The sequence below is a fragment of the Chelonia mydas genome, chromosome 5 (assembly GCF_015237465.2).
Source record: "Chelonia mydas isolate rCheMyd1 chromosome 5, rCheMyd1.pri.v2, whole genome shotgun sequence".
In the NCBI taxonomy this organism is placed as follows: domain Eukaryota; kingdom Metazoa; phylum Chordata; order Testudines; family Cheloniidae; genus Chelonia; species Chelonia mydas.
This window is the reverse complement of record NC_051245.2, coordinates 105,898,073-105,922,215: the sequence shown is the minus strand read 5'-3', so window position 1 is coordinate 105,922,215 and position 24,143 is coordinate 105,898,073. Positions and strand designations below refer to the sequence as shown.

Sequence of the window (24,143 nt, the reverse complement as noted above, 5' to 3'; positions counted from 1 at the left end):
GTCCCAGAGCCTGGATTCCAGCCCAAGCCCAGACGTTTACACTGCAACTTTATAGCGCCCCAGTCCAAACCCCATGAGCCGGAATCAGATGACAGGGCCAGCCATTTGTGTTTATTGCAGTGTAGACATACCCTTGCAGACCTCTTTTGTTAGAAAGTTCCACCGTTGAGAATCCTAGAATGAGAAAAGCCTGCCTTCATTCTCTTCCATGCTGAACTAAGGGATGGAGAGATCAAAGCTAAATAGGAGTACGGCTAGAAAATGACTCTAATAGTTAGGGTCCAGATTGTGAAGGGCACTACTGACAAGTAGTAAAACCTCAAACTATTTTTTGGTAAACTGGTAATCACTGCAGATCTCGGAGAGTGAGTGTAACTGAACTCCTGTCTTCAGGAGTAAGGATCTGAACCTGTTCCCACTGAAATCAATGACTTACACTTGGACTAAACTGGAGTCCATGTCAGCTGCTGTTGTCTTATTGGCTAGAAATTCCTGGCAGCAATAAAGGGTGATACTTGTCCTGATTTGCAAATGAGTTTATATAATTTATGGCTCTGGCTTTGTGTGAAGACAGTGACTTCTGAGCTACTAGAGAAGAGCAGCTTCTGGAAGCTGGTAAGGCTGCCTGTTTTCCTGTATTAATTGCTTGGAATATTCTTTCTTTGTTTAATAAAAGATAGACATATTGTTAAGGAACTCCAGGCGGGTGCTTTGTGATTCTTCAATATATAACTGCCAGCAAGTTAGCAGCAAGGATGTTATCTTGTTTGGCTCAGATCTTGTTAGTCTCCAGTTGGGCTGGTTAAAGGATTTCCTGTTTGTTCCAAGGAGAACTGTAATAGATTATAGATCAATAAAAGAAAAGTGTGTTCATGTGGGTTTCTTTAGTGCAGCAATGGTCTTTCATTTAGTGATAGCTAAGAATTTTGAATCGTCTTGGCCATTTATTTGAATCAGACTTTCCTTGCACAAGACATTGCTGAAGAGGAAAAAGATAGTGTAATATTTTAAATTGTAATTGAGAGGTAAATGTAAAATATTAGCATATCTAAGGTCACCCCGAAGTCTGGTGACAAGCAGTTTAAATATTTCATTTGCAATTTTAAGTTAGTATTTTTTATATCATTTACTTATGTTTAGTTTATAAAAAGCACGAAATTGTAAGTTTCTTGGATGCACATATGCCATTTAACCCAACAGATGTATTTTAAACTAAAGCAAAATATATCTTCAAAGAGACTTCCTTTCCCATACATGCGAACACACATCTGACAGCCTTTAAGGCAAAAAACTAAATAGAGATCGAACTCGCCCCATATCCTAAATGTCAATGAACTCGGGTTTTGTGTATTCTGAGTTGAGGTGGCCTCATCTAGAATACCTGCAACTAGCCATGTGACATTTAAATCTGGGCATTGTTAGCTCAAGTATTCCAGCTGATCTTAGCTGTCACAGCAGTGCATAGGGACAGAGGTTCTGTCTCAGACAGACAGAATTCAAGCCATTATAGATCCAATTCAACCCCTGAATTGCTCTCAGAAAGTAATAGGGAGGCAATGCTGTTGGCCAAGAACTGGTTTAATGAGTTTTCTAAGCTAACTCCAGCAAGCAGACAGGCAGCTTCATGCTACACCACCTGAAGCTTGTGTGCGAGATCTCCAGGTTAGCTTAATGTAGAATGCATTTCATTAATCCATTAGGATAATCACAAAGGCTTGGATGAGTGTAGCGAGACCCGTAACTGAGAGAACTGATTGTGCATGTATTAGCGGATATAGATGGAAAAAGACATTATTGGCACTGATTCAACCTGCGGTTCCAGGGGACCCTACACATACTTAATTGTACACCTCTCGAACAAACAGTGGTAATTTCCCCTTGAGTTGATACCATCCCATGGTACCTTCAAGATCCTTTTCTGCAGTCCTTTAGCATAATCACTTTCTCATATTCAGTAGAGCACTGGGAAAGCAAAGACACCATACCATCAGAGTCTGATGAAACTGAGACTTGTGGCTGTGTCTTCCATGTGGTAATGGCATTGCAGCCATATCATCTCACATAGACGTTGGATTCACATATACGTTGAACAGGACAAGTGACAGAATAGAACATTAGTATGCCTTGATTGAAAAATCCCTAACATTTTACGAGGTGAGGCCTGTACCATATGTGTAAAAGAGGACGTAGAAAACCAGAAGAGCTATTTCCTTTCCCTTATAAAATTTTTGGAAGAGGCAGCACTCGTGTGTATTCCAGAGCAGACCTGCACAGGCCCATCAACAGAGACTATAAAATAACTGTGAACTCCTGGATGGCTGTGGCCAATGTCCAGTTTTTAAGAAAGGATCCATTTGATCGCATAGCAGAGAAACCTCAGTTTGCAAAACTCGATCTGTCTGAAGCTTATCAGTAAATGGAATTCAACCAGGTCTTGCAAATCTTTATATCCTAAAAAGAAAAGGAGTACTTGTGGCACCTTAGAGACTAACCAATTTATTTAAGCATGAGCTTTCGTGAGCTACAGCTGTGAGCTCATGCTCAGATAAAAGCTCATGCTCAAATAAATTGGTTAGTCTCTAAGGTGCCACAAGTACTCCTTTTCTTTTTGCGAATACAGACTAACACGGCTGTTACTTTGAAACCTGTCTTTATATCCTAGGGTTTTGCATTGATGTTCATCACTGGTGCCCGACCATTAAAAGGGGTTGTTCCCTTAGAATAAGTTTCCCTGTAGAATGGCTAGTACTCCAGCTGTATGTCAAAACATAATGGATCAATTATGACAGGGATTACATGGATTGCTCAATTATTTAGATACTACACTTGTAAAAGCAGTAATGAGGCAACATATCTGAGAAGCCTGGTGTTTCTGCTGAAGAGTTTTTGTTTGGAATGCAGGTGAAAAATGAGATATATATTGTTCTCCAGACTTAATCATTAGCTTGGGTCATATGATGTATATGGAAGGCTGAAAGTCTCTTTCTAAAATACCTAAAAGTGGTTTCCAAAATGCCTATACCTATGAAGGTCATGGAATTAAGATTTTTTTTCTAGCCCTGGTTAATTACTTCAAAACATTTCTACCAAACTTCTCTTCAGTTATAATTCCAAGGATACAATTGTTTTAAAGGAGTCCAGGAGAGCTGGCTGTATTTTAAAGACTCCTTATTGAGGTTACAGGGACAAACCATCCCGATGTATAGAAAGAATAGTAAATATGGCAGGCGACCAGCTTGGCTTAACAGTGAAATCCTTGCTGATCTTAAACGCAAAAAAGAAGCTTACAAGAAGTGGAAGATTGGACAAATGACCAGGGAAGAGTATAAAAATATTGCTCGGGCATGCAGGAGTGAAATCAGGAAGGCCAAATCACACTTGGAGTTGCAGCTAGCAAGAGAGTAACAAGAAGGGTTTCTTCAGGTATGTTAGCAACAAGAAGAAAGTCAAGGAAAGTGTGGGCCCCTTACTGAATGAGGGAGGCAACCTAGTGACAGAGGATGTGGAAAAAGCTAATGTACTCAATGCTTTTTTTGCCTCTGTCTTCACGAACAAGGTCAGCTCCCAGACTGCTGCACTGGGCAGCACAGCATGGGGAGGAGGTGACCAGCCTTCTGTGAAGAAAGAAGTGGTTTGGGACTATTTAGAAAAACTGGACGAGCACAAGTCCATGGGGCCGGATGCGCTGCATCCGAGAGTGCTGAAGGAGTTGGCAGATGTGATTGCAGAGCTATTGGCCATTATCTTTGAAAACTCATGGCGATCGGGGGAGGTCCCGGACGACTGGAAAAAGGCTAATGTAGTGCCCATCTTTATAAAAGGGAAGAAGGAGGATCCTGGGAACTACAGGCCGGTCAGCCTCACCTCAGTCCCTGGAAAAATCATGGAGCAGGTCCTCAAGGAATCAGTTCTGAAGCACTTAGAGGAGAGGAAAGTGATCAGGAACAGTCAGCATGGATTCACCAAGGGCAAGTCATGCCTGACTAATCTAACTGCCTTCTATGACGAGATAACTGGCTCTGTGGATGAGGGGAAAGCAGTGGACGTGTTGTTCCTTGATTTTAGCAAAGCTTTTGACACGGTCTCCCACAGTATTCTTGCCAGCAAGTTAAAGAAGTATGGGCTGGATGAATGGACTATAAGGTGGATAGAAAGCTGGCTAGATTGTCGGGCTCAACGGGTAGTGATCAATGGCTCCATGTCTAGTTGGCAGCTGGTATCAAGTGGAATGCTCCTAGGGTCGGTCCTCAGGCCGGTTTTGTTCAATATCTTCATTAATGATTTGGAGGATGGTGTGGACTGCACCCTCAGCAAGTTTGCAGATGACACTAAACTAGGAGGAGAGGTGGATATGCTGGAGGGTAGGGATAGGATACAGAGGGCCCTAGACAAATTAGAGGATTGGGCCAAAAGAAATCTGATGAGGTTCAACAAGGACAAGTGCAGAGTCCTGCACTTAGGACGGAAGAATCCCATGCACCGCTACAGACTAGGGACCGAATGGCTTGGCAGCAGTTCTGCAGAAAAGGACCTAGGGGTTACAGTGGATGAGAAGCTGGATATGAGACAACAGTGTGCCCTTGTTGCCAAGAAGGCCAATGGCATTTTGGGATGTATAAGTAGGGGTATTGCCAGCAGATCGAGGGACGTGAGCGTTCCCCTTTATTCGACATTGGTGAGGCCTCATCTGGAGTACCGTGTCCAGTTTTGGGCCCCACACTACAAGAAGGATGTGGAAAAATTGGAAAGAGTGCAGCGGAGGGCAACAAAAATGATTAGGGGACTGGAACACATGACTTACAAGGAGAGGCTGAGGGAACTGGGATTGTTTATTCTGCGGAAGAGAAGAATGAGGGGGGATTTGATAGCCGCTTTCAACTACCTGAAAGGGGTTCCAAAGAGGATAGATCTAGACTGTTCTCAGTGGTAGCACATAACAGAACAAGGAGTAATGGTCTCAAGTGGCAGTGGGGGAGGTTTAGGTTGGATATTAGGAAAAACTTTTTCACTAGGAGGGTGGTGAAACACTGGAATGCATTACCTAGGGAGGTGGTGGAATCTTCTTCCTTAAAAGTTTTTAAGGTCAGGCTTGACAAAGCCCTGGCTGGGATGATTTAGTTGGAGATTGGTCCTGCTTTGAGCAGGGGGTTGGACTAGATGACCTCCTGAGGTCCCTTCAAATCCTGATATTCTATGATTCTATAAGGAATTTTACTTGGGTTTACTGAAAAGATATTTGGTATCTGTGAGCATAATTTGCACATTCATCCCGAGTTAGACCTGCTGATAGGATGTGATGCCTGACTGGCAGGTACAGGCATGGTCATATCTTCTAAACTGAATGTGGGATTGAAAGCCCAATCACTTTTGCTTCCAGAAACTGAGATAAAGCAGAGAAAATAACATCCTCGGATAGAAGAGAGGCCTTCAATGTTATTAAATTTGGATTTGAGAAATTCTAGGCGATTCTGTATGAAAGGAGGTTGACATTGATTACAGACTATTAATCTCTGGGTAAAATTCCTGTACTGAAAATCAGGATGTTACAGGTACATCCTGATTTTAGAAGGTTTTGGGATATAGACATAACCTTCATAAATACAAATTTAAGTTTCTGTTCAGATTTTGGGTATGGAACTAGGGGCAGATACATATTTAAGTAGTACCAGTAATCAGATATTTGAGGTTTGGCAAATCTGAGTTTACAGTTAGCAATTGCTATATTATGTAGGCTGTGATTTACTCCAGTGACATCGGGTACAAGTCATAGGAACTCTGTTGCATTATCCCAATTTATTTTGTGCTGTGTATTTTTACTTGTAAAATATAAATTAATTAGAATTTCTTTTGGGATAATTTTCTACTACTCCAAAAGAGGTTATATTGGAACCTGAAAATGACCCTGTCTTTTAAGAACAAACAAAACAAACCTGTGGATCTATTGAATGATGTAGCACAAATATTTTGAATGGTTCTCGGCTCAATTCATATGCAGTTCAAATAAATAAGTTCACAGTAATAATGGGCTTTCAATATGGTGATACCAAAAATCTTGCTAACCACATTTTTGGTAGGACCGAAAGAGTCAAAATAAAAACAGTTTGCACAAACTTTTTTTTTTGGTGGCCAAATATTGATCAGGCTATAGAGTTAGTGACTGTATAGTGTGATCTGTGCAAAAGACCCTAAATACAGTGGCCTCTGTATCCTGCCATCTCAGTGGGCTTAAAACTCCTGGCAGAGAATTTATAACAACCTCCAGAGAAAGAAAAGCAAATTTTCCTGATAAGAGCAATAGAAACTCAAGGTGGCCAGAAGTAATAGACACAGGTTAGACTAGGCTGTTTGAAGCAGGTAAGCCTCTGATCATACAGGTTTTATTTATACCATTCTTCTTTAATAAACCAATGTCTTTCTGTGATAGCTGCCAACTTGTGCTCCAGGAGCTAAACTTTCATTTAAAATGTTGCTAGTGTTGCAATTGCAAAGATAACCTTAAAAATGTGATCTCGGTGTAAAGTAATGCAATGATTTCAGTATGAGTCTGCCCTCAGGCTGAAACAATAGCTTTGAGAGCACTATGAGCTGAGAGCACTAAGACCTGTTTATCTTAATATGTTAACTCTGAAACCTAATTATGACCATTTAACCATCAGCTTTGTTAATTTTTTTCACTGCTGATCACAGCATGAGAGGAAAAATGGGGAGATAATAAATGGCATCATCTTCTGACATCATAGGTGGGTGGGTTCTTGGGTTGTAGACAGAACTTGTGAGACTACACTCACTTTTTTCCCTATTGGACTCTGGTAGTATATTTCAGTAGTAATACCTCTAGCAAAAACAATGAAGTTTAAAAAAAGTTGTTTGCCCCAAACAGATTTTCATGAGGCAATGATCCTTAATTATCAGATGGTGGTCCTTAATTAAAACCTGAAACATTTCAGATATTATTAAAGAAGGATGGTATAAATAAAACCTATATGATCAGGTGCTTACCTGCAGCTAAGATTAGACCAAACTTTAAATAAGTAAAAGAAGAGGTTAAACACTCAGGTTGGTACTGAGCTGTCATGTAGCAATTTTTTTTATCTTTATTGCCAAATAATAACACACTAAATCCTAGCTAAGTAATCTTTGCAATGCCAGTTTTAAACCATATTTTCTGATGTACAGCCTTTAATAGCAAAGCAAGTGTAAGAAAAACAAGTAGAAAAATGTGAAAGCAGAACATTTTTGAAGCACCAAGAAAACAAGTATTGGAGATTACAGGAATCAGAGAGTAGAAAGAGGAATGAATGTAATTAAAAAGTACTTGGGTCAATGGTGTATATTGTGATTGTAAATAATAACATTATTAAGAGACATGTAAATCAGTTATTATTGCTTGTAAATGAAATGTTATCAGCATCTTAAATATTGGAAATGCCATCTGAGTGAAACGTGAAAAAAACAGTTTTATCTTCCCCTAATTTTGGAGGCTTTGTTTCCTCCATTGGACAATACAGAGCTTCAACCTGCATTGCATTGGGCCTGCATCAGTGTCTATGTACAATACAGATGCTATTACCAGCAATATTTGCCACTTGAGAAATTTATAAACAAAAATAGAAAGTTACTTAGGATTGTTAGGGTTAAATGCCAGCTCCAGTGAAGTCAGTAGCAAATGTCCAATCGACTTCAGTGGGTATGTCTACCTGCTGCCGGTGACGGCGAGTCTCAGAGCCCTGGTTGACTTGGGCTCAGGGGTCTTGAGCTATGGTGCTAAAAATAGCTAAGTAGACATTCAGGCTTTGACATTCAGGCTCTGAAGCCCACTCCACTCCTCTATCAACCTAGGCTCTAAGACTCATGGGGCGGGGGGGGGGGGGGGGGGCTGCCGCTCGCTGTGTAGTTATGCCCTGCGAGGCCAGGATTTCACTCTTAATTGGCTGGTGGGTGAGGGATGTGTGCTGTGTTAATTTTGTGTGTGTCATCTAGGTAAATTATTGCTTATTGAAGAATAAATATTAAATATGTGCTTTTCACATTGTTTAATTCAGCAAAGAAAGGGTTCATTTTCTTGGACCATCTGCACAAGGACTAAGCTGGAGTCCATGTGAGCTGTTGCATTCCTGTTGTCCAGAATCACTAGGGAACAGTAAAAGGTGATACATTGTTGCACATTGTGCTGGACTCCAGCTGTGTCCATTTAATTAAGTTGAGTCTGGTTTTGGATGCAGAGCTGCTTTGGAAGATGATGATACTGGCTGTTTTAATCCATAAATTCCTGGGAATCTTTTTTTTTTTTTAATACTAAAAGTAAAGCACTTTTAGTAGACAACTGAAGTGGTTTCTTTTTGATTCTTCAATACATAACAGAAACCAAGTCCTAAAAGGTAACTCTGCCCCCCACAGATCCCTAACTCCATCCAATAGCCACTAAAAAGAACTCAAACCACACTAATCCTGTCCATCAGGCGATCTGTACAATCCACACATTACTGAGTATGGTATTTAACCTCTTTCACCAACTTTTAAAAAGAAAAAAAAAATTCATAATAATGAGCAATGTATGATTATAAGAATTTTCAGTCTGCGGGGACGAGCTTATTTTACCACCTGGCTGTGGTTTTATGGATTATGAATGATCATGCATACCTCATGAAAATGCTACATATATCACACATTGCCCCATGGCATATATTACTTATATATATATACTACATATGTGGTGGTGAATCAGTGTGGTAACTATGGATAAATTGTATTTGTCAAACACCTTTCATTGTTTCACTTGCACTCTGACCACCAATCCATTTCTACCAGGAAGACTTATAACAATCCAAACTGTGGAACAGCTTCTGACAGCCTCTATATTTTAAAAAGAAAAATAAAAGAGAGAAGCAGCCAGATAATTTTTTATTTTCCCCACAAATATGGATTTTCCTGTCAAAATTACACCATTCAGCCCTCAACTGTTTTAAGGTCTGATATATTGCTATCTTTTGGAGCTAAAAATAGCTTCTAAATACCTACTTTCTAGTGGTTTGCAGTGCGTGATTCTTGGGAGATCCCAGTATTTAGGACCTTAAAGCATTATAGATGGAAAAGTTATTTTAGGTATTTTGTAGAGGTTTCTGAAATTCTGTTACAGTTTTCCTTTATCTCCAAGGCCAGTACTTTTGTATTTATGGTAATTAAGATACCTGATTTTACAGGCCAAGGGATATTTAAATAGTACTTATAAAAATAAAACTATCTAAAATATTGCTAAAATGGGGGTCGGGTGGTTGGTAAAATATATGACATATGCAGAATGTGTGATAGTGTGGTGTGATATAAAGGTTTTATTGGTACTGGTGGAAAGACCTGTGTAACTTATTAATGGGTTCACCATTCGTAAGTAATCTGGCTATCCAATCAGATGGTGATTAAATCTTTATACCACATCATTATGTATTCAATGTATATCGTCTTGTATATATTAATGTGGTGACCCTTTTTCCTTTAAAGTTCATATCACAAGGGTTGACCAGATTTATGAGGGGGAAAAAGACCTATCCAGTTGCTGAAAGTTTGATACAATAGAGAAAATATATGGAATACCAACAATGTGTATTCAGTACAGAAGAACCTTTCATCCCTGTGAACTACTGCCTTCTTAATTTGAAACTGTTTTTAGACCTGAGATTAGCAGTATATATTTGTCTATTTTCTCATTAGTAAAGGCCCACACATCACAACAGAAGAATAAATCCTATAGTAGCTGGATCTTATAGAACTATATGTCAGATCGTCCTTTTTTTCATAGCCTTGCAATATGCAAGTACAATAAGGTCATGGTTAAGAGAGAATTTAAATTTGCTTCATTTAGTGGAGTAATTGATCAGCCGCTTGTCATTAATATAACATTTTTCCTGTTGCTTTTCATCATAGAACCATAGAATTTACAGCTAGAAATAACCTACTAGATCAACTAATGAACTTCCCTGTCAATGCAGAATCGGTCTCTATTTGTACATATTTGTCCAGTCAATATTTACTAGTGTTTGTTTAGTCACTTTAGTTTTAAAAGTCCAAAAGAAAAAGGCCCCCATCATCTCCCTTGGGAGACTGTTCCATAGTTTAATAGATCATACTGTCAGGAAGTTTTTCCTGACTTTTTTTTTTTTTTTTTTTTTAACATTTCCTCTTTCTTTATTCCCTTCCATTACCTCCCAGATTATACTTCCAAATAATTCCTCCTCATCATCTGTGTTTACATCCTGCACCTATTTGTAGTTGTCATGACAACCAATAATTATTGCCTAGCCAAGCTAATCATATTTGCCTCTTTTAACCTTTCCTTGTAAATCAGTCCATCCAGATCCTTTAACAACCTATATTTCTCTCTGATTTGTCAGTATCTTTATGATAATAAATTGCCCAGTCATTTATGCATTATATTTGTTATGTACTTTAAGAGCTCTTTAAAATTCACAGAAAAAATCAACAGTTTCAGGCTAAATGTTACCAGCTGACGTTTTTGGTTTATTATTATTTACACTTAGAATATTTAGGGCCAAATTTAGCTCTTGGGTAAATGAGCACATTGCTCAAAGAACGTTGCCAAAGTTGGGTATATGTGTGTGCTGAAGGTAGAATTTGACCCCGATTGTGTCATAGGTCTAAATTCAGAGTACCTTTTGTACATCCTGTAGATCAATCCATGTAAAGTGTTGATTTGGCTCATTATACTCCTGAAATGTACAGAATTCACACTTTTCAATCCTATGTGAAAGGGACATATTCTGGTGGGCCTGGGGCCAAATGGCAGCATCTACACATTTTAGCACCTCCTTCTCGGCCCCCTTATGCAGCCTTCCCTGCTTTTATTAGTCAGACTTCAGGCATGTGCAGAAAGCAAACAGCTGTGCGCTTGTTCTGCGTATATTCCCCAGCCAGCCAGAATACTGGCCCTTGCTAAGGCAGCTTTTGCAGTGTTAATATGTGTTTTAGTTAAATGCTTCAGGCTCTGTGCCTAATCCTGCTATGTGAGCAGCACTACTATTGTAAAATACTTTTATGAAAATCATACCAAGAACGAAATAAAACTGATCAGAAGGTTACTGTGAGTTAAATGTATGGGGCCTATTGTGTTGTCCACTAAATATACTATATATAGATATATTAGTTTATAACAATTACTTAACCTGGCACATAGATACAGTGGTGATGGGCATTCTACAAAACCCTTCAAGACACTGGTAGATTTGTTTTTAAACACAATGTGTATATTTTACAAGGCATTGTTTTGGTTTTGTTTTGTAGCCTAACAGCAGTGGTCAAGTAGTAGGGAAAGTGCCTGGCCATTTTACTCCAGTTTTGGCACCCTCTCCCCATCACAGTGCGGTGAGACCTGTGACTCTGACCATGACAGATACTAAACCCATCACTACATCCACTGAAGGTGAGGCATCTTCACCTACAGCAACCAGTAAGTATTTCTCTAGGAAACAAAAAATGTCCATCAGAGGTTCAATACAATTTTAAATTAAGGCCAAAAAAAGGTGCCTTTTCCTACTATTTGACCAGGTGGATGCTCATAATTTATTCTGAGAGCAAACATGATCTGACCACACAGCTTTTCTCCCTCAAATTTTAGCCATAGCATCATGTTACATGAACTGATGTTTGTGACATGACAATCAAAATCTAAAGAGAAAAGCATATTTATTTGAGCACCGCCCATCGAGAAAGAACGAAACACGATTGTTCATCTAAGGTGGACATTGTAATGACATTGAGAAGCACACTCAGACTGCAAGATTTCAAATAAACCACACTTGGATTTCAAAATGAGATTAGATAATTGCTCCTCAATGAGCTTTCCTACAGAAATCAATCTTTGTTACAAAACATACTGAATCAGAGCTATGATAATTGCATGTCTATATAGGTTGTGTTAGCAAAAAATAAAATGATATAGCATACAGCAGAGGAAATTTTAATTCACTGCCCTTGATTCTACAAGGGTTGGCTTAATTGCATTTGCTTTTGTAATGCCTCAAAAGTTTTGAGTACCTTTGTACAATATGCTCAGCACCATATTATTCATCCTGTTATCTTCAATGGAATTGCAACCATGGAAGTATGTGCAATGTACATGCTAATGTCATTTGATCATTTCTATTTTGGATAATCATTTCATGTCCAGTGGTATCCAAAGGGTTAATTTTTATCTAGCTTCTACACTTTTGTTAACAAAGCTGGGTAAATATGGTTCCTGACCTTTTAGGTCTTTCGAGGGCCAACATTACTTGATACTGATGACTGGCAACATTTTTAGAAAATAGTCCTGATCAGACTATTTAGAAGAAGATCTCTCAGCTGACATTTCTGTCTTCCAAAGGGCAGTTAGAGCCTAAATTATGTGTAAGCCAAACCAAACAAACAAAAAATACTTAACATGCAGAAAATAATGTGGTTTTCTGTAGGGTCAGTTACACTCAAATGGATCATTTTAGCCACGTTAGGTATTAAAATTGTAAGTGTGGTCTCTAGACATTGCATTAGAATTAACCAAGCCTGTAAATCATATATATATTTTTAGATATTTGTTATCTTAAGATCATATTTTGTAAAATGAAATAGATATTCAAATCAGTTAGAGCAAGCGACACATGAGGGGGAAACTGCATAAGTATCTATTACAAAGAGTTTTTTCCACTGAATGCATCCAATGAAGTGAGCTGTAGCTCACGAAAGCTTATGCTCATATAAATTTGTTAGTCTCTAAGGTGCCACAAGTATTCCTTTTCTTAAAGAGAAATAAGTGACTCCTAAAGATAATCTGGGTAAACACCATTGTTTAATTATAAACTGATTAATAATTATATTGATAGGATTATGGAAATATTTTAGCTATTCTTTTGGGATAGCAAAAGAGGCTTCTAGGTGGACTAAAAGTTGGAGTGGATTAACACTCTCTGCTGGTTTTCGATGCAAATTTTGCTCCTTTGAGGTGCTGCTATTTCTGGTATGTTCAGCAGCAGACAAGAAGTTAATGCTCTAGCCTTTCACCTCAGGGTGGGAAAGGAACCTTGGTTCAAATTTGGCTTGGATTATTGGTAGTTTCATCCTAGTTCCTGTTTGTTGAGATCACACAATGTGGCACAATTGTCTGTCTGTGCTCAAGAGAGACCATGGCCTGGAATAGCAGGGGAAGGGAGATCAAGTATGATATCAGAACTGCGGGAAGAAGCTTGCACTCTACCTGCCCACATTATGGCCTAGTTTAAGGAGTCTTTTTAGAAAGAAACTGACCTCATTTGTCCACTAATAATTATACAGGTATTTAAGGGTGAAGCCTGGGAATTTCAAAAGAGCCTAAAGGAATTAGGCACTCAGTTTTACTGAATTTCAGTGGAACTGGAGCACCTACCTCTCTTATGGTCCTTTGAGATGAGGCCTCTTTCTGCATGCAGAACATCTCTATCACTAATGCATGTAAATGAAAAGTGTTTATGAGCAAGTGCAATTTAAGTGTGCAAATTGTATGTACAAGTGGTAGCACACAAACATTACATGCACAAGTGACTAGATAACAAAACAAACAAAAACTGAAGGAAGGTATCCTTTTGCTGGAAATACATAAAGCCGTCACTGACCTTAATATTCATGCTCTCATGCCAAGGGGCTTCACACGTGGGGGAGAATTTGGCCCTAATAGTTTTTTAAAACATTGCAAATTTATTTTTAATAAACAATGAATTGCAGAAGACAATGTTTTGTTGGGCAAATAAGTTCCTGCAGATATTGCTTAAACATAATATAAATGCTGTCATTGTTTCTGTTTAGTCAGTTTCGACCTATTTGGCATATAAAATCAAATGATTACCACTGACTACATTGTGAAATACAAGAAATGAATTGTTCAGAACTAGACAGAACAACAGACTTTGATAACATTTCTGTCAAGAAACTCTAGGGTCTGGAACCATGATTTATTTCTAATATCTGATCCATTTCTATGGCAATCTCTCAGTGAAAGCTGTTTACTATAAAAAAGCCATATTAAAAATATCCTCAGAAATTCAGAAAGTTTTATGTATTTGCTGTATAATTTTAACCTCAAACAGCCAATTAGCTAAAAACTCTATCCACCTTCCTCACTCTGTTCTCAGTCTTCATATCCATTCCATTTTGGCAGGTCTGCTTTGACCACCAGCAAAGGTGCCAGTTGTGATGATGATTGTTGCAATGTGGTCATCTACACACTATGAAGTGGAGTGAGACCACATAGGCCACTAAGAGCCATGAGGGGGTAATGACTTTCAGTCGCTACTGATCTCAGCCAGATTTGAATGGTGACCTACAGGTGAAAGGTTCTATATCCCTTTACCAATCTCTTGAGCCACCCAGTCTCCCCCAGATTTTTCTAAGCTTCTGCACCAGAGAAGGCTAAAAGAGCTTTTAATGAATTAGCTCTAAGTGAATGCTATTTTCTGGTGTGTAAAATTATGCTGTGCAGCAAAAGTTAACTCCCTTCTCTGGTTAGTGCTGATCACATTGTATCCTTCTTCCAAAGGACTGTAAAGATTAATTTCATGCCACATAAGCAAATCAAGCTTTAAGTCTCAGTTTTAAATAATTAACCACTTTTCCCAGACAAATTTGTGACGGGCGTTCACAAATAGAAGAATCGGTGTAAATTAGTAGGTGGTTGTTCTCTCGCTCCTACCCGCGTAACTCCATTGACTTCATTTATTGGACGTTTATATTAGTGTAACTGATGTGTATTTGTATAACTAATATAAATTGGAGATCCATAACTGAGACCCATAACAGTTTAAAATGTAGTGCTTCTTTAACTATTTGTAAAATTCTGCAACCAGAGGAATTATTATTCTAACTACAAGCCTAATTCTGACCTCAGATTCACACATGCAGCTTCCATTGAAGTGGATGGGAATTGAACATGCTGTGCACCTAAGGGCTGAATTTGGCCCTATGTTTTTTTTGCATTACTGAGAAAAGAAATCCACAGACACTTCCTATACATTGCAAATCATAACTCTGGATCTCTCATATCTGTACTGTACGTGCACAGGGTAATAATTATGACAGGTCGCTATTTTTATCAATGTGTTTTGTTCTTCCTTAATCAGCCTACACAGCCTCAGGCACATCCCAAGCCAACCGATATGTGGGACTAAGCCCAAGAGACCCATCCTTCCTACACCAGCAACAGGTGGGCAAGTTTCACATAGGTGTAATAATATAGACAAGCTTTTGCAGTAGTACCTTTCTACATGCTGCCACTGACATCTTGGATTAGAATGGGATCCTAATGGTTTCAGTATATGTCATATGAAGACTAGATATGCTAAAGACAAAAACCCCTCTAAAAACATTAACATAGCATATGCTTTTGTTTCTTAGATTTGTGCCATCTTAAGGAACTTTTTATAATGCCTCTTTACATTATTTTATTTTTGAACAACTTAAAAGTAGATGCTAGAATTGGATATTAAGAATATGTCTGTATAAAGTGTGCAAGGGACAAAACTGAGAACTCATTTCAAAACCAATAAAAAATTAAACAAAATTAAACAGTACAAATTATGATTCTCAAGCTATTTCATATTTTCCAGATGTTTGTAAGCCTACATTTCTGCATTTTAGTTCCAGAAGATGAGTTATAAAACCAAATTCTCAATGCAACACATCGTCATTCCTAGTTTAATAGGTTTAAATTGGTTTGCTGATTTCAGATGTGATAGACACATTTTTGTTCTAGTTTCTTACATCATTTATGTTTCAAGTAGCATTTTAAATTTCACATCTCATTAATGCTGTAAATTTAATGCAAATGAAGTGTTTACACAAACTGTGAAAATATACAGCCGAGATTAATGGTGGTTTATAAACAAATTAGCCGCAGTCAATAGCAGGGCCATACAAATACAGAAATCCCGCGTTGCTAGTAACAGTAAAACACAAAATAAGACACTTTAGAACGTAAATATATTTTATGATGTGTGTATGTGCTGCTCCCAGATCTTGACAGCAGAGGAGTTTGAAATTAACAGCATGTAAAATGTTACAAATTAAAAACTGAATATGGCAGGAAGAAAAGGGCTATTAAGTAGTTCTTATTATTTATTGTACTGTATTTTTTCTCAGGCTTGAGTTCCTATCCACAGTTGGTACTCATGCCTGTTTCGTTTTATCCTACATGCTCTGTGTTTGTTGTAACATAGCTAAACTGTGCTGCATTTGAACCTCCTAACCCTACCCACTCCAAGGCCAAGGTGGCTGTATGTATATATTAAAGATCACCACATGCAGAATTCAGAGAAAACCATAAAGATGATAGTTTAAGATCTTTGACATTTTGCCAGCTTTGTTAACCAGTAAGACACAACTGAAAACATTTGTACATAGTTACGAAAATACCAAATAACAATTAGTTGTTTTTACCAACCATTGGCTTTTCACTAAATTTTCTGATATTTTTCTTTTTTCACCTCTCTAGAATTGTTGTAATATAAAATGTGTCATAATTACAATAGTGTGGTTCTATTTGACAAATGTACAGTAAATGTTCATTGTATTTTTAAACATATGCAAGATTTATAGGTTTAAAACTTGCTTTTTTAAAAACCATTGCACACATTTTCTGAAATACTTTTGCTGTGAAATTTTAAAAATTATTTCATAAGTCTCTGACATCCAGTTAATTTTGGGATTTGCAAAAGAAATTTAAATGTATTTTATTTTAATTTATTGCTTCTCTTCAACACCCTATTTTTCTACAAATTTGCTCGTTAATACTTTTTGCTCTCAAGAACATTCAAAAAGTTATACAAACTATTTCACATCCCTAGAAGGTACTGGCAGCCAGCTTAATTTTCTTGTATCTCCTGTATATTTTTTGTCTTTATAATATATTTTAAGAATAAGTTTGGATAATTTCAGCAGTCTCATTAAACATGTGACCAAAATATTCAGGAAAAAAGTAATCTTACATGTTTTGTGCATGGACATTTATATGTTAGTTTCAACCCTGGAAAATATGTGTTGATTCAGTGCCACTGTGTGAATTTAATATTCTAAAGTAGAGAGTTTTATAATGTCAATATTTGTTGTTTATTTAAATGTACCAGTATTTTACATATGTGTTATATAGTAGTAGCCCTATAGTATAGTGAAAAAGTATATAATAGATTAATCTCTGCCATTATTCTCTATTCAATTTTAAATTACGTATGATTGTATATACGTGTGTGTGTGCGCGCATGCACACATGTGTGCTTACATACATATACATATATATATATAAAATAAAAGCAATTAGGTAATAGTTGGTACTGTTGCATGCATTGAAGGAACAAAGAACTTTAACCACAAACTAAGCTTTTTAGCAGTAGATAAATACGAATACAGTATACATAAGTGCAGAATATATAAAATAATTTTCTCATGAGTTAGTTGTTACCTTCATCCTCTTAAATCCTAAAAGGCTCTCAGAGATGACAATGCCATACATGTTCATTATCCAGAAAAAAACCCCACCAGAAATTGTCTAAATGACTTCAGTAGATAAAGGTTATCCTTTGGTAAGGCAGAAATGAGATTGATTTACTATGTCCTTTCATTACTTTACAACAATTTAAAAGAGAGCACTTTTCTTGTGGCAGGTTCTGAATGCATTTAGTTTAAAGCAGCCCATGATGAATGAAAAGGAAAATCAAGGGGTACATGAAATAAAGGCAATCAATCATTTTATATTAGCTGAGAGAAATTCTAAAGTAGAAAGCCAGTGGTTTTAGTTCCAGAGAGATCTTTTAAACATCCACTGTACCCTTTAATACACATTGACCTCTTAAGAATAAATATTGTCACAGGTAGGTTCTTTTACTTTGTTGGAGGGGCTTTATAGAGATTTATTCTCTCAAGTTATGAGAAATATTGATGTGTATTATTGAGTGCTTTTTTTGTTGTTGTTTAAAAAGAACCGCAATGTATCCTATATAAATTATAGTAACAACCATAAATTTAAGCTGTATGTTATTTTGTGACTCTCTCTTATAAATAGTCTTTCAACAAAATAAAATGACAGTTCAGTCGAATTTCCAGTAAAACAATTTATAGCACAAAATTGCTGGAATACTTGCATTTAGATGGGAAGCATTCAATATAACTTGGAAATATTGTGTGTTTGTGTGTCTAGCACCTTTGGGAGCAATACATTTGCATTTACTGATCTGAATAGTGAGAAAAATGTGCTATTACACATGTTACTTAGCATGCTACATTGGTAGGCAAAGTTTTGAAGAATTATAAATCTATGCAGTATATTTTTGTTGTGATCATTGATTGGTGCTGGTTGCTAATTGCCTTGAAATGACAGGTATTTCAAAATTGGACATCAACAACAACATAACAAATTTCTTACTTTAACTGCAACTAGAAAGTCATCTACATAAGTAGATCTGCATTAGAAAGGTGCTTATAAAACATCTTAATGTTTTGTTGTAAAAAGTAGTCCTTCCCCAGCCCCCCAAAATATCAGTTATAAATTGTTAATGACTACTTGGTTAGAACGCAAAAGTTTTCATTAATTCATTAATCAACATGCAAACGTTATTAACTATAAGTAACGGACTCACGGGGATGTTGCTTAATCAAATGTCTCCTATTTAATCATAGTTAAAATTTTATCTTAGAGTTAGAATTTTAGTAAGGGCTTTGTTCTTAACTTTGCTGTTGGAAGTTGGTGAGGTCACTGTATGAATTCTGCTTTGGCACACTGAACTATCTATGCTAAGAAATGTCTTTATTGACATAGGAGTTTTGCATAAAAGGAAGGTTGGGTAATCTTCACAGCAGTATGTCAGCACCTCTCTCTCTCTCTCTCTCTGTCTCTCTCTCTCCCCCGCCCCCCTCCAGCTCATATACACATTGCTTATATTTGAGTTGTAGCAAATGGTTTCCAAGTCTAGACTCACAGAAAAAGTGAAAAATTAGAGTAACGGAGTCAAATTCAGCTGTGGTACAAGAAAGCTCAACTCTTCTGAGCTCTGTGGAATTGTGCCATTTGAGTCCTCATTCTTGGGAGTGTATAGTCATAACACAACAATCATTAGTAAAAGAGTTCAATTGCAAAACTCCATGTTAATGGACAATAGGGCAAACTTCTGATGGATGGATCAAGGGATGGTGGCATTTCCTTAGTCTCATTCAGTTTATATCACTGTGAATTCACAAAATACAAACTTTATATCCTTGAAACTATAGGCTTCTTAGTGTCTGATCAAAATTGCTTCTGGATTTAAAGTTGTTATACTGCTAGAAACACCAATCCTGGATTTTGCCTATTTAAAGAAAGAAAAGAAAAGATTTATCTTTGTGTTCATAGCACATAAAGGGTAACAGCAACACAGTTGGTAAGCTTCCTATTGAAACTGAATAAATCAACTAAAAGAGTACTTGCTCTTGGCCATGATATTGTTATCCTTAATTATTTAACTTTTAAAACATCTTTGAGCTTCTAGAAAAAGTAAATGGGAGGACATTTTCATTCTTTCATTAAGAAAACAGGCAGGCAAAGACAAATGGTTTTAGTGACGAAGTTATCAGCCTGTGATACCAGTAACCTTTAAAACTTTACTTTTTCATATACGCTAACTAATATTGGGCCAATAACTGAGCTGCTAAACTCCTCAGATCCTTGCATTACTTAATACAGCTGCATGGATTTCACTAGAGCTTGGGCTTTAAGGGTGTGGTATATGTTATGCATGATTTTCACACAGCTTTGACATTTATTAAGGGGTCATGTTACCATGTATATGATAATAAGAAATATTTTTGACATCATAAATGTATTTTAAAACTAGAAAACTGTTAGCAGCTTTTGATCTTATTTAATTGTTTCCTCCACACAAGACTACTCTTTTCAAGCAGTTTCTCCAGTAGGAAGTTGTTCTTTCCATATGCATCCTTTAGTTGTTGCATTATGCTGTTCAGAATGGAAGGCCCTTCATACCATGTATCACTGAAAATGTAAACTGAAATGACCACTGAAAACAGTGTTTTGGTTTTAAAATGTTTTCGATGCACATTGCTTTTGCTTCAGGCAAAAGACTGAAAGAAGAACACAAGTGGACTCTTAAACAGAACTTCTCAGTAAAGTCAGGAAACAGGTTATCAACACTTAGGCTGTTCTTATTGTCTCTCTTATCATAATTGACAGTTTGACGTAAAACTTGATCACATGACTACCAGGGAGGTATGTAAATGGATAAGAGGTCACCTTTCACATATGCTTGCTGGAAAGGAAACACATTTAAAGGAAGTTTCAGTCAAAACAATGACAGTATGCAAATGTTTAGCTTTATGGGCTTTCTCAAATAACAAAAATCATAGCAGTCTCCTATCACTCACTCACTCACTCTTTCAAATATATGTTTACTTTTACTGATGATCAAAGGGGCATGAAATGAAGATTAATATTAGTCACTTTATTAAAATGTGAAAATATAAAGCCTGCTTAAATATTAACCCTTACAATTATTTAAAGGTTTGAATTGTAGGATTGTAACTCTAATGTAAATGAGGGTTGTGTGGCTAAAACTCTGCAGGATGATTGTACTCCCCAAGTGTCCAATGTAAACTAAAAAGAGAAAGGAGATTCAAAGTAAACATTCAGGGTCCAAATCAGGATTGCCCCGTGGCCCCTTTGCACTGACCTAATAGGGCTGAGGAGCAATCACATGCCCCCCTGAGGATTACTCCCAGCACAGGGAGGCAGTCTCTACAGACTCTGTGCCCCTTCCCACTCAGTAAGAGTTGGAGTGGGGGTGTATTCCAGGGGTAGTAATGGGTGTGCCTACAAGGCCCGTTAAGGCTGCCTTACCCTGCTTTCGGTACATTTGCCTCTCCCCCCGGCAACTCCAGAATTAGGCTCATTGAGAGGCAATTTTTTTCTCCTGAGGATAATTTTCCTTGTCCCAGTTGTATGTGGTTCTGTGAGAGAGGAATTTAAAACACTTGATTGTATGTCACACCATCATATATATATATTCCATATAAGAAACATATTTGAGAGGGGAATACCTATGTAGAAATGTTTTAGAAAGCTTGTAAAATGTTTGATTGGGACAATTTCTTGAATCCCTTTTCTTGAACACCCGGGTGCCTTAGTTAACAAAAGTTCAGCTGAGAGAGAGAGAGGGGGGGGAAAAAAAAGGTCAAACTAGAGGGTCAGATCCTTGGCTCTGGCTCAGGCTGCTTTGTGCCACCTCAGCGATGTAAAGTGGTAGGAGAGCTTGTCGTAAAGGAGCAACCAGAGATTTTCCCTGACAGAGGGAAATCCTTGAGTGGCATACAGGCAGCTTTGTGCCACTTGCTTCCCCCATCCTCTACATAGAAGGTCTTTCAAGTTGGTGTTCCAGGGTGGAGTGAAGTGCACTGTGTTCTATCTATCTGATCTCTAGGTAACGCAATGGCATTTGCGGCTTGCATAATTTTAGTGCAGCCCTTAGGTGCACTAAATGTAAGTTTAGTTACATAAGAAGTTATAAGTTACATTGGGGGCTGCTGGCCTTTCCCTGGCTCCAGAATGACCTAAATTAACACAGAATAGTCATAATACTAAACTCCAATGTCTCAGGTACTTCCAAAGCTAGAAGCAAGTGTTGTGTGTCCCATTACAAAGCTGGAAATCTCCCTTTTCAGTGTCATGAAGTTCCCAGATGAGAGTCTGGGTGGCACCTCTTAGAGGTGCAGCAAAGACCTCTCAGCCCTGGGGGAAGGAAGAGAGCTAAGGGGCACCACTGGGCTTGCCCTCTGAGGACATGTTTGCCTCTTTACTGCTGTCTTCACATTGCCTGCTCCATGGAAATCTTCTCCCTCCCGGAATTGGGGCTGTTAGGCCCCCTTTATACTACTCCAGCCCATTGACCTGGAGTAAAGATGCCAAACCATTTCTACCCTGGCAGGGACACAGGATATCAGATTTTAAAGTGATATTTCTATGGCTATTATTGACCCCAAACTAAATCTTAGTCATACAGGTCTCTAGATGGTGATTTTGGAGAGGAAATTCTACATGAGGAGTAGGAAAGAGGAAACATTTCCTTGTAGGTTAATTTTGAAAACAAAATGGCGGCTGTTTGAAGCTGCTCAGAGATTTGGAACATTAAACTTAAGCCACATGGAAGTGGTTTGGTAGACAGGTGCTGCATTTCTAGGCTCATGATAGAATTATTTATCACATGCTTCTCTAATTTAGCACATGTGTATATATGGTGGGACAGATGAATTTAAGGTATACCAATTTACACCAGCTGAGGATCTGGCCCTGTATGTATCTATATATCTGTGTGTATGTATGCATGTCCTCTCTCTTTCTCTCTCTTTCTCTCTATGGTTACAAATTATGAAGAGGTGTGTGCATAATAAATAAAGTGTGTCAATAGCATTTATGAATTAGATTCAAAAAGCTCTTGGAGTTTGTGTAATTACACATTTAGGATATTTGTTGTACATATTAAAATCCATATGAAAACTGTAGGAGGAAAATTATTGCTTATGCACAGTAGCTGATTTATTAAACTGTAATGTATCAGACATTTATCGTTTTCCTCAAATACCAAAAGGAGTTAGATTATAATACAAACTAATTGTTTGCCAGATTTTTGAGTTAGACAAGTGAATAAAATCATTCAGTAGCAATAAGTTCTGGTTTTGGCATTCTTATGGCTTATAACTGGCCAAAGAGTTTTGTTTGGATGGTTTGGTTTAAATTTTGTAAAAAGGAAAAAACAGTTTCCATTTTTAAAACTTTAGACATCATGTTTCAGCTGAAAGTGAATTTTTATAACCAAGTTGTAAGCCTTTAAAATATGCTTTTATAATGAAAATGCTGACAGATTCTTAAGTATTGTAGCACAAATATAACCATTATACTACTACTGGCTAGAGTGTTTGAACAGATATATTTTATTATGTCTTCAGAATAAAAATAGTGCTTATAAAATAGTTTCATACAGTGACTACGGAAAAATGCACACACCTACCCCTTTCTTTGAGCATATTTAATATATTCTTTACAGTTACACTCTAGCAAACTTTTTGGACTGAATGTTTCCTTTTCTGGTTACTTTAATGTAGTTTAGTCATGCTTATAATAGACTTCAGAAGGTCTCTTAGAGTTCTTTAGGTAACAAACAAGAAACAAACCTTATGAAAACAGACTAGCATTTCCATTTCTCAAACCTCAGCTGCAGGAAACTTATTAGTGTAACAGTCAAGACTGCAATATGGTCTTGTCTTTAACATATGTATTTATCAGGAAAGGACTGTAGTTAATTGTGCTACTGTGTAAATAATTTCTTTTAGTTTGTTTGCCATAGTCTGCAACTTTTAAAAGCACTTAACACTTGCATGGAGAAAACAAGATGCATTTTATGCAATTAATCTTAGTGATCAAGTTATCTTTAATTCGAAGTGCTGTATTATGCAAGATGTACAGTAATTTATTTATAGCATTGCTATGCAGAGGTTAAAAACTATGCTTTTTGTATGTTTTCGTCTCAAGCCACATAAGTTTACTTTCTTAAACATAAAAATAAGCAGTATATCTTTTCAATAAATCTGCTAGCACTGTAGGGCAGCTGTTAAACAAACAGAGCTGTATAGGGTTACACGAACAATCTGTGAAGGGCAGAACTGATGATTTGGGGATCTGGGAAGAATTTGTTTCAGCTTACATTTAGTGCATTCCTCACTATATTTAAATATAATAAAGTATTTTAAATGCTATTATTTTGAGTCCTGAACAAGATTAGATTATCTTATCACCTCTTGCTAAGTAATACCACTTTCAGTAACACTAAATTAATAAACCTCTATTACAAAATACATTTACCCTTCTAAAACAGTAAGATAAAGGCATATAGTTTGTGTAATTTGGGGATTTTTTCTATAAATTGCATGTCTTCTATGATTCACCAAATGCATGCTTCAAGATATTGATTATTTTTGACCTTTACCTAGTACAGATTACTTAGTACATTGCATATAAAACACAGCATTTTGATTTTCTTTCTTAAAATATTTCACTATTGAATATTAACATTTTCTTTTATTCCAGCTCAGTTTGTAATCTA

The 24,143-nt window shown here is 37.1% G+C and overlaps 1 protein-coding gene across 11 annotated transcripts in view; it reads left to right on the top strand.

Annotated features, from left to right (window-relative positions):
* Positions 1 to 24,143, top strand: part of NFIB (nuclear factor I B) — a 220,782-nt gene that overhangs the window by 175,216 nt on the left and 21,423 nt on the right. For 6 of the 11 annotated variants that reach the window (XM_043546700.1, XM_043546698.1, XM_037901982.2 and 3 more), the window contains exons 9-10: positions 11,293 to 11,431; positions 15,132 to 15,214. The exons of 1 other annotated variant lie outside the window; for it this stretch is intronic. In XM_043546700.1, coding sequence (XP_043402635.1) covers positions 11,293 to 11,431; positions 15,132 to 15,214 — 222 coding nt within the window. Of the gene's footprint in view, positions 1 to 11,292; positions 11,459 to 15,131; positions 15,215 to 24,143 lie in introns of all 11 variants that reach the window. 4 more of the 11 variants (XM_037901978.2, XM_037901981.2, XM_037901976.2 and 1 more) reach the window with 1 other exon arrangement.